Raw genomic sequence first — 11,094 nt, 5'->3', positions numbered from 1 at the left:
GACCACACATCAGGAGGCTCATCTGCTCAGGTGATCCTGGATCTCTGAGCCAAGATGATGCCAATGGCTGGATGTCAGGAGCAGGAGATATCAATGACTAACAGGCAGATAACGTGTACAGAGGGCTGGGCGGCACGAGGTTTCATCACGCTACTCAGAACAGCTTACTATTTAAAACTTATGAATTGTTTATTTCTAGAATTTTCCATTTCACATTTCAGACTGCAGGTAACTGAAACTTCAAAGAGCAAAACAATGGATAACTTCAAAGAGCAAAACAATGGATAAGGGTGGACTACTGTCTGTGTACATTAATTCACTGGCATTTAGTACATTCAAAATGTTGTGTAACTATCACCTCTATCAAAACATTTCGGTCACCCCAAAGGAAACCTTGTACCGCTTAAGCAGTCACTCCCCACCCCACCCTCCCCTGCCTGGGCATTTTAAAACCAATCTGGGCAACAACGTTATCAGGGAGAACTTGCCAAGCCTGCCACTCTTGGTAATCCACTGGGGGTGGAGGTGCTCTGCCCACCCCCCCAGGCAGGCAGGGGCTGAAGCCAGCTACTCTTTCACAATGGTGGGGCTGTAGTTGGGTTTGATAGCCTCGGCAAGCTCCCGTGCATACATCTCATATCTGCCCGTCATCTGGAAGCAAAACACAGATGTACTTTAGAGGTTCATAATGGATAAACGCCCCTCACTTACTCACCACCACCTCTTGCCACTGGGGGGCAGCCACGGGACAGAAATGCATCAGGAAGGCTGGTTGACAGGATGATTTCGCTGACTGTAATACAAAGTAGCAACCCCTGTGTGACCTCTTGGAACTGACTCCGGGTGATGCAGTGGGTTCAGGATGCCGAGATGACTCACACAGCCCAGCCTCGCCTGCCATGACCTCTGTGACCTGTCCATCCAGATGGTGTGGGCTGCCCTGGGGTAGGCAGGAGGGGGGATGTCCTGTGGTCCTGCAGATCCCCAGAAGAGCAGCCTAAAGCCCAGAGAGGAGAGTAACCTGCTCCAGGTCACCAGCCAGGAGCAGAGAAGGCTGGGATTTGAACCTGGGTCTCCTGGCTGAGTCTGTCCACTCCATGTGGCATCTCCTCATGGACATAGACGGAGAATGGTGAGGGGTGGGGGGGTGTACTCACACCCTGGCATGCCGCCCCCCTTCCCAAATCAGCCTCCTCTCAAAAGCCCCGACATAAGCTCATGACTGTCATCACAGTTGGGAAGGATTCTGCTTCTAAAAAGTGTCTAAGGAGAAAATATTCTGTTTATTGCTCCTGGTACTACTTGTTAAGAGTCAAGCCAGTGTTCTTGTCTCTGACTTCTGATTTGGGTGGAATCCTGCATTAATTTGACCTGCCCAATTAGAGGAGAGACAGGTCAGGAGAATTTCACACAGGCAACAAACACCTCTTTGCCTGACAAGGATCTGAGACTTAGGGGTCACACCCAAGGGGAGCAAGGCCTAGAGCCCAAGTCTAGCTGGATTGAAAGCTCTGGGTTCCTCCCAGTCATAACAATGTGACACTTATTTGCATGTATGATTTGCTTATAAATGGGTGCTGAGTTGGTAGAACTACCGCTGGACACTAATACAGCAAACTCCAGAGCCATGAGCCCTTCAGGGGGTTCTGGCCATGGCTACCACTGTCCCACCCCAGGAGGCCAGGCACCTACACTTCTCAGAATCCTGACATCACAGGGTGTTAGGTCTCAAAGCAGCATGGAGCCTTAGAGTTGTGTCCCATTTTACAACTGAGAGTACTGAGGCCTGGGAGCACAAGGGGCTTGCTGAAGTGCACCGAGCAAGGAGGCGGCACAGAAAGACCTAGATTCCATTTCTCTGCATGGCCCATTTCCCACCATTGTCAAGGCCTAGACTGTGGGGTTTGGCCGCAAGCAGAACCAGACACGCACATTTATCTTGAGATAAGTGCAAATGCCTAGAAAGGAAAAAGGATTAGAGAAGCCAATCCACTCTATTCTCTGGACAAATGAAATTGAGATTAATTTGTTTGGAGGCACCCAGAATCTAAATCAGATGAGAAGAAAATTTATTGAGGCCTGATGTCTGTGCATCATTTGACCCAATGGTTAGTCCCTGGAGCCAGCAAAGATGCAGAGACCCAGCCCTATGCTCAACATGGAGCCCTCAGTGGGAGCTAGTACTTGGTGGGAGCTGGTACTTCGTGTGACCTCATGCCTCCAAGGACAAACCCAGCAACAGCAGTCCCCAGCCCTGAGAGCAGGATAGGGGCCAAAGCAGAGGAGTGGAGCAGCAGTAGGGGGCCCAAGGACGCACCTTGAAATTCCAGACATCACTCATCTGCCGGCAGAGGTTGAGGTTGAGCTCAGCAACCAGCAGCCCATCCCGACTACGGGACAGCCCGGGAGTCCGGCTGCTGTCAGGGGCTGCCACATAGCTTGAGCCATAAAAGTAGCCAAAGTCCTGGTGAGCTTTAAAGAAGCAAAGGAAAGCATCACGAGCTTGTGTGTATGCACAGTGGCTGGGTGGAGGGGCAGGCATATCAAGGGCCATGCAAGACAAGGTGCCCACACCACCCTCCCTGGCATCTGTCAAATGCTGAGGCCCAAAGAGCCCATTTCCCTCAAGCCTGAAGGCCTAGCAAGTTGCTGCAAAGGTTACTCTCTCATCGCTCCCCTCTGCCCCTGGGAGAATTTCTAAATGTCACCCTTGTAGAGGTGCTTGCCCTTGGCTCCCAACATCAGCCACCCACAGGCTCTGGGGGGCTTCCTGTGTGACCCACTTCCTGTGGTGGCTCCACATGGTGGGCTGGAGGCTCTGTCCTCCCTTGCCTTGCCAGCTGTATCATGCCTCCCTCCCTCCACGCCTCCAACCCCTCACCAGTCGGGGGAAGTAACAGCCAACCCACAGGCCCAGGCATGTGAGAAGTAGGTGCGGCAGGGCTGGACACAGCAGGCACCCAAGGGACGTTCATCTCCCTGCCTCTTCACACCTCCATCTGCAGGAAACTAACAGGGATTGGAGACTCTGGGAGTCTGGGGCCTCAAGTGGGGGCAACAGGGACGCTTTCAGGAAGCATTTTCCTGGAAAACAGAACTGCTGAGTTCCCTCTGGCTTCCCAAGGGACACCCTGAGCTGGTTCAGACACCTCCTCGGTGAGGGGAGCAGCCCCTTCCTCCCACATTCTTGGTTAGCGAGGTAGGACCTGGGGGTGAAGGATTCCTAACAGAGGTGAGGTGGTACCTGCCCTCAGATCAAAACAAGCAGTGGACTTTAGAAACCCAAAGCAGTCCACGTGGTGGGGCATTGGTACAGCTGGTGGTGGATGAGGGGGGCAAGGACAAAGGGAAGGCAGGAGGGAAGTCTGCAGGCTGGACGAGAGCCCCCTCCCCCTTTCAGGGAGTTCACAAAGGGCTCCCCCACAAATTCTCAGTCCATCTTCACACCCATCCCAGAGAAGGATGGAGTTCGATCCAATCCCCAAGCCTAGGACTACCCATCCGCACCCCGGCCACAGCCAGCCTCCCACGCTACAGGCAACAACACAGAGAAGAGTCAGCGTCTCCTCTCAGGTGCCGGCCCTGCCCAGGAGAGTGAGGGCCACCCCTCAACTGCAGCCCCCAGAGAAATTCCTGGAACATACCTTTCTTTCCATCTCCAGAGGTAAACTCATTCGGGAAGTGCTCCTGTGAAATAAGAGCAAGGTAAGAGGAACCTATAGGTGGCACTACCACTACATTCATTCCAGATCACTTAGCCAGACCCAGAGTGGCAGGCTGAGGTGGAGTTAGCTAAGAAACAATTGAAGTGAGATGGAATGGTCTGTACTCACTGGACAATCAACAAGTACTTCCTAAATGTCCCTCCTGGGCACCCAGCACTGGACAGCCAGCAGGGAATTTGACAAGCAAGGTAAAGACCTAGACTTTGCCTTTGGGGAGTTCATAGTCTGGGAGAAAAGGAAGACATTGGGCACAGGCTAGTTCTCAGGGCTGTGGAATGAATCAGACATTGGCCTGTGTGAAGTAATAACATCCCAGCCTGGGGTCTGTGAAGGCAATAAGCGGGTGGGGATGGGACCCACATACAGTTTTCAATATTTTCCCTAAAGTCTATTGGAAACTGTACATCAGGCTGTGATGGTGTTGTATAGGCTAATTTTTTTTTTTCTTTTGGCAGCTGGCCTGTATGGGGAGCCAAACCTGTGACCTTGGTATTATAAGTATAAGGCTGCATTCTAACCAACTAAGCTAACTGGCCAGCCCTTGCACAGGCTAATTAAAACATTGGGTTAGAGGCTAGTCAGTTAGCTCAGATGGTTAGAGCACAGTGTTATAACACCAAGGTCAATAGTGTGGATCCCCTCACTGGCCAGCTGCCAAAAAAGGAAAAAAAAAAAAAAAAAAGTAACACCAGGTTTCTCTATGTTGCCGGAAATCAGATCAACTTAGTGTGCAAAACCTTGGTTATCTCAGGCTGATCAGAAGCTCTGATTAGAGTCTAATATCTGATAAATAAGAATGAGGAAGAGGATTATTATGTAATAAATGCACTGTGTTTGGTAGTCAAAATTGCTAAGTGCATGGGGTCAAGGGGGAAAAATAAGAAACCAGACACTTGGAGGTGATACGGTAAGAACTGCCACTTAAAGACCGTTTCAAAATGGTTTTAGCTAAAAAAAAAAAAAAAAAAAAAAAAAAGGCAGAAAAAATTAGGAGGACATAGTGATATCACTAAAATTAACAGGCCAACCTGGTTTCCCCCCTTCCAGGACCCTAGGATTTGTGGCATACCTGCAGAGGGGAACAGGGAGAAGAGGTACGATGTGACTCCACAAGGGCCACCAGACCTCAGGGACTCACCTCACCCACGCGGTTGATGGCACAGGTGAAGCAATGATTGGCAGTGGCTGCGTTTCTGGCCTCGACTGGCCACAGGGACTCACTGTTAGAGAAAGATTGAAAGAACCAGGTTGCTGACTTTCCCAGGCAGACTTAGGGGATGCTCGGCCCTTCCCAGGCTGTGGTGGGGACAGACAGGGAGACTCATTTTACACATGGGTCACCCCAAACCTGTAAGCAGACTGGCTTGTCCTCAGCACCTTGCTTAAGCCCAATCAACCTTTTGGGGAGGGACTGCTGCAGGAAGAAGCCATATGACTATGGTCTACTGGAAGAGTCAGATAGCCCTGGATCTAATCCTCACCTTGAGCTTCAGTTTCCTTTTCTGAAACTTTCTCAAAGGGAGACTGTAAAGACTAAATGACCATGCAGGTGAAGCTCCTTCCAGGGGGCTGCACGTGGTAGGAGTTCCATATCTGCCACTTCCCACCTCCGTCCCTCCTTCTGGGAACCCACTTTCCAGGCTGGGTAGAACCTCTCCTGGTAAATGCCAGGAGGAAGATGGGGGCCTAGCTTGTGCAGGGTCTGTGAGGGCTGAGCAGGGCTCTAACTGCCCTACACCAACTCTCCTACCCTGCTGTGCTACCTTGCAAAGCAGTCTCCAAAGGGGGAGATTTGAGGCCAAGTAAACCAGAAAGGAATTTAGGTAATGGGCGGGCAGTGGTCAGATTCTGCAGCAGAGTCTCTGTTTCTCAGTGCCCTCTCACTTTCCTCTTCTGAACCCCAAGTCTCTAAGTAGGGCCTCCCTGGTTCTCTTACTGGCCAGGGGGGAAGTGGCCTAGGAAGAAAGCACCCCACAGCCATGGCTGAGCTGTGGGCATTCCTCAGTCCAGCACCCACCAAAGGGAGAGCACGATGGGAGACCTCGCCTCAACCAGAGACCCTGTCCTCCCACTTGCCAACTCAGATGAGCCATGGAATTCAGTGGGCCTTCTTGCTGCTAGTTGTTTCCTGTCTGAAGAACAACATAGACCCTGGAGTGACAGGAATAATGCCCACTTAGAAACACCAAGTGACTGGAAGCAAATGCCCTGGAATCTTCCTTCCTGTCAGTGTGCACCTGGTTTAAACCATTGTGTAGGTGGAGGGGGAGGTGCTTGTCACAGGCCTGATTCTCAGGAGGACTCACAAGTCTGAAAAAAAAATCACGGCTTGATTGAGGGGACTCATTTTGCCGCTTTTTTTCCACCAGCTGCTAACCCAAGCTGACAAAACTTTTAAGAAATCATTTTCACAGAAACACATCAGTAAATGACATTTTTAGGAATTTAATAGACACTTTCAGAGCAATTGCCATAAAACATCTTTCTTGCAATTCTCCAGGGAGGTGTTCTGCGTAGGACTCAAACCCACAGCTGGCAATAAAATTTATGTTCTCAAAACCACCAAGGGAAAGGAAGCCGGAGGTTCGTGAGATCCCAGAGCATGTAGGAATCATGAAGCATCTGGTGGGCGATTGGGGCCATTTGCCGTATTCCCAGTGCAGCATACACAAACCCCTAAAAATAATCATGGTGGGAAGGTGAAATGCAGCAAGGGGATGGGACAGCAACTTTAATGTACATACATGGCAGAAATATTTGGCCACTAGGGCTACAAAGGGCACATCCTAGGATGGCTCAATTAATCAAAAAGTACTCAGACTTTATTGTGAGCTTAGAACTGAGGGACCCAAAGATGAGCAAGGACACCCTCCTGTTCCACAGTGTGTGCATGTGTGTATGTGTGTCTGTCTCTGATACAGGGGCAGAAGATGCCAGAGAAGGGGATGGATGGTTCCAAAAGCTGTGATCTGATATATGCAGCTGGCAGGGAGGTGCCCAGCATTGTGCTTAAAAACACTATAAATCCACAAATAATCACTTATCATTTTTAAAAAGTTATCCAAAAACCACCATCTCAATAAACCACCCGTTGTCATTTTTCCACATTCCAGGGCCATCCCTGTCCACAAGAAAAAATTTTACAGAGTTCTGATCACAGCCTGGATACATCCTTTTATTGCTCATAGGCTTCTGTCATGATACAGTGTTATCTTCATGACTCTTTTTAGTGGCTTTACAACAACCAGTGGAAGAGATGGGCTGAAATTTACTTAACCCTGACATTTCTCTTGCTGTCGCATTTTCTCCTATTACAAATAACACTGCTGTAAACATGTTCACAAGCACAGCCCTTTCCTCCTCTTTTAGATCATGTCCTCAGGCTACAGTTCTGGGAGTATAATTATCTGGTCAAAAGGAGTGAGCATTTTAGTAGCTCATGAAACATATTGCTGCCCAAAAGACCTGTTATGGTTTTTACTGCTAGCCTCACCACACCCTTGAAAGCTGAGGGTTGGATGATTCTTGGCTGCGGAAGGAAAATCAATCATTTTTAATAAGTCTAATAGGCTGCTGAAGACATAAGCGATTATGTGCATATTACATTGGGGTGCTTCTGTTTGCTTAATTGGGGCCAATAAAAGCTTGAGATAGCAGGGTCAGGGACAAGGCAAGGTGGCTGCCTGAATCTGTAGCCACAGCTTTGCCTACACTGGCCCCAAATCCAGTTCAGGCCAAGGTGCCCATGGGGTGGACTTCAGGTAGGGAGATGGAACACGCTGAATGTCTTACACATAGCTGGCAGGAGGGGGCTGCTCTAGGGGAGGTCCCCAGTGTTCTGCCTAGCCTTGTGTCTGGATCAGTAATCACCCTGCCTCACAACCACCAATGGACACTGTCACTGGCGGCCAAGCCCTGGCATTTTCTCTGAGATCAGGGCCTGATTTTCCCCTTAACCCCCACAATCCCCGTCCTGGACATGGACCAGACCTCCAGGTGCACAACAGGGTGGTGGAGCTGAGGTAACAGAATGAGAGTTGCATTCTAGTTCGGTAAGGAACGTGGGGCACAAACTCTGATTGCAGAAGGGATGTCACTCTTGAGAAGGGGGCACTGTGCTTAAAAGAAAACGGAAAGCAACCGTCACATTCTGGCAGAAGAAATTTGAATGAAATTTAGTTGAGAGTGATGACAAGAGAGACAAGTGTGGTCTGGCAGAGAACTTGCAGCTGCCCACCAAGACTCCTTTTCCATCTCCTACAGAGGGACCAGGCACACCCCCTACCCTGCTGGGACATAGGCAACCAGGAACACAGCGAGTGAAAGCCAGCACCTCCTACTCCAGGAATCCTGCCTTGGAGGAAGTGAGTTGGGGAGAAAAATATTTGCACATAAATTCCTAGAGCTCTGTTACTCGTAATGATGCAAAACTGGAAACCACCCAAATGCTCAGCCGTTGGGGAAGGGAGAAGTAGCAGAGGCACAGTCACGCAGAATCATCTTAGCTCACTTGCTGCCCTTATTAAATGAAGGCCTCCACGATCAGGGGCTGCCAGCCTTGCCCCGACCCTCACTTCCAGCCCTGCCTTGACCAGAGCAGTTTTATCTGTTTAGGGATGAAACTAACACTGGAACACTTGTTAGGTGTTATAAAAAGAAAACACTTCACTGGCTGAGAACAAGTTTCAGAGCCACTTGACAGGTCTCTCAAGGATCGTCTCAGCTCCAACTCCCTCATTTGCTCCTTCACTTGTCTAGATGTCTGCCCTCTCCATGCATTACACTGCAGATGTGAGGATTAAGAATCTGCAGGCCCCCTGTCCAGGAGCTAATGCTCGCCAGGCACCCTCTATGCTCCAGGTATTAAGAAATGGGGCTTTTTTAAAAAATTTTATTTTGTTGACATACAACGTGGTTGATTATTGTGGCCCATTACCGAAACCTCCCTTCCCCCTCCCTCTCCTCCCTCCCACCCAACAATGTCCTTTCTGTTTGCTTGTCGTATCAACTTCAAGGAACTCTAGTTGTTATGTCTTGTCCCCTCCCCCGCTTGTGTGTGTGAATTTATTTATTTATTTTTAGCTCCCACCAATAAGTGAGAACATGTGGTATTTCTCTTTCTGTGCCTGACTTGTTTCACTTAATATAATTCTCTCAAGGTCCATCCATGTTGTTGCAAATGGCAGTATTTCATTCGTTTTTATAGCTGAGTAGTATTCCATTGTGTAGATATACCACATTTTCCATATCCACTCATCCAATGATGGACATTTGGGCTGGTTCCAACTCTTGGCTATTGTAAAGAGTGCTGCGATGAACATTGGGGAACAGGTATACCTTCGACTTGATGATTTCCATTCCTCTCAGTATATTCCCAGCAGTGGGATAGCTGGGTCATATGGTAGATCTATCTGCAATTGTTTGAGGAACCTCCATACTATTTTCCATAGAGGCTGCACCATTTTGCAGTCCCACCAACAATGTATGAGAGTTCCTTTTTCTCCGCAACCTCGCCAGCATTTATCCTTCAGAGTCTTTTGGATTTTAGCCATCCTAACTGAGGTGAGAAGGTATCTCAGTGTAGTTTTGATTTGCATTTCCCAGATGCTGAGTGATGTTAAGCATTTTTTCATATGTCTGTTGGCCATTTGTATATCTTCCTTAGAGAAATGCCTACTTAGCTCTTTTGCCCATTTTTTAATTGGGTTGCTTGTTTTTTTCTTGTAAAGTTGTTTGAGTTCCTTGTATATTCTGGATATTAATCCTTTGTCGGATGTATATTTTACAAATATTTTCTCCCACTCTGTTGGTTGTCTTTTAACGCTGTTAATTGTTTCTTTTGCTGTGCAGAAGCTTTTTAGTTTGATATAATCCCATTTGCTAATTTTTCCTTTGGTTGCCCGTGCTTTTGGGGTTGTATTCATGAAGTCTGTGTCCAGTCCAATTTCCTGAAGTGTTTCTCCTATGTTTTCTTTAAGAAGTTTTATTGTTTCAGGGTGTATATTTAATTCTTTAATCCATTTTGAGTTGACTTTAGTGTATGGTGAAAGGTGTGGGTCTAGTTTCATTCTCCTGCATATGGATATCCAGTTATCCCAGCACCATTTGCTAAAGAGGCAGTCTCTTCCCCAGTGAATAGGCTTGGTGCCTTTGTCAAAGATCAGATGGCTGTAGGTGTGTGGGTTGATTTCTGGATTCTCTATTCTATTCCATTGATCAGTGTGTCTGTTTTTATGCAAGTAGCATACTGTTTTGGTTATTACAGCTTTGTAGTATAGTTTGAAGTCAGGTAGTTTTATGCCTCCAGCTTTATTTTTTTTGCTCAGCATTGCTTTGGCTATGCGTGGTCTTTTGTTATTCCATATAAATGTCTGGATAGTTCTTTCCATTTCTGAGAAAAATGTCTTTGGAATTTTGATGGGGATTGCATTGAATTTATATATCACTTTGGGTAGTATGGCCATTTTTACTATGTTGATTCTTCCAATCCAAGAGCATGGGATATCTTTCCATCTTCTTGTATCCTCTCTAATTTCTCTCAGCAGTGGTTTGTGGTTCTCATTATAGAGATTTTTCACATCCTTGGTTAACTCAATTCCTAAGCATTTTATTTTTTTGGTGGCTATTGTAAATGGGCAGTCTTTCTTGATTTCTCTTTCTGCATGTTCACTATTGGAGAATAGAAATGCTACTGATTTTTATGTGTTGATTTTGTATCTTGCTACTGTGCTGAAATCATTTATCAACTCCAAGAATTTTTTTGTAGAGGCATTAGGCTGTTCAATATATAGGATCATGTCATCTGCAAACAGGGACAATTTGACTTCATCTTTTCCAATCTGGATGCCCTTTATTTCCTTCTCTTCTCTGACTGCTCTGGCTAGTACTTCCAACACTATGTTGAATAGGAGTGGTGAGAGTGGGCATCCTTGTCTAGTTCCTGTTCCTAAAAGAAAAGCTTTCAGCTTCTCCCCATTCAGGATGATACTGGCAGTGGGTTTATCATATACGGCTTTAAGTATGTTGAGATACTTTCCCTCTATACCTAACTTATAGAGGGTTTTTGTCATGAATGAGTGTTGAATTTTATCAAATGCTTTTTCAGCATCTATAGAGACGATCTTATGGTCCTTGTGTTTGACTTTATTAATATGGTGTATCACATTTATTGATTTGCGTATGTTGAACCAACCTTGCATCCCAGGGGTGAATCCCACTTGATCGTGGTGAATAATTTTACGTATGTGTTGCTGTATTCTGTTTGCTAGTATTTTAGTGAGGATTTTTGCATCTATATTCATCAAGGATATCGGCCTGTAGTTTTCTTTTTTGGTTATATCTTTACCTGGTTTTGGTATCAGGATGACGT

At 47.2% G+C, this 11,094-nt stretch overlaps 1 protein-coding gene across 1 annotated transcript in view; it reads right to left on the bottom strand.

Annotated features, from left to right (window-relative positions):
• Positions 1–567: 567 nt before the first annotated feature.
• The window catches only part of UPB1 (beta-ureidopropionase 1), a 35,236-nt gene continuing 24,709 nt past the window's right edge, over positions 568–11,094 (bottom strand). The window contains exons 7-10 of the mRNA XM_063088000.1: positions 4,864–4,945; positions 3,645–3,687; positions 2,318–2,472; positions 568–651 (exon numbers count right to left, since the gene is read on the bottom strand). Of these exons, the coding sequence (XP_062944070.1) occupies positions 568–651; positions 2,318–2,472; positions 3,645–3,687; positions 4,864–4,945 (364 nt within the window). The remainder of the gene's footprint in view (positions 652–2,317; positions 2,473–3,644; positions 3,688–4,863; positions 4,946–11,094) is intronic.

The sequence above is a fragment of the Cynocephalus volans genome, chromosome 2 (genome assembly GCF_027409185.1).
Source record: "Cynocephalus volans isolate mCynVol1 chromosome 2, mCynVol1.pri, whole genome shotgun sequence".
Classification (NCBI taxonomy): domain Eukaryota; kingdom Metazoa; phylum Chordata; class Mammalia; order Dermoptera; family Cynocephalidae; genus Cynocephalus; species Cynocephalus volans.
The sequence above is the reverse complement of the archived record's forward strand: the minus strand, read 5'-3'. Positions and strand labels throughout refer to the sequence as shown.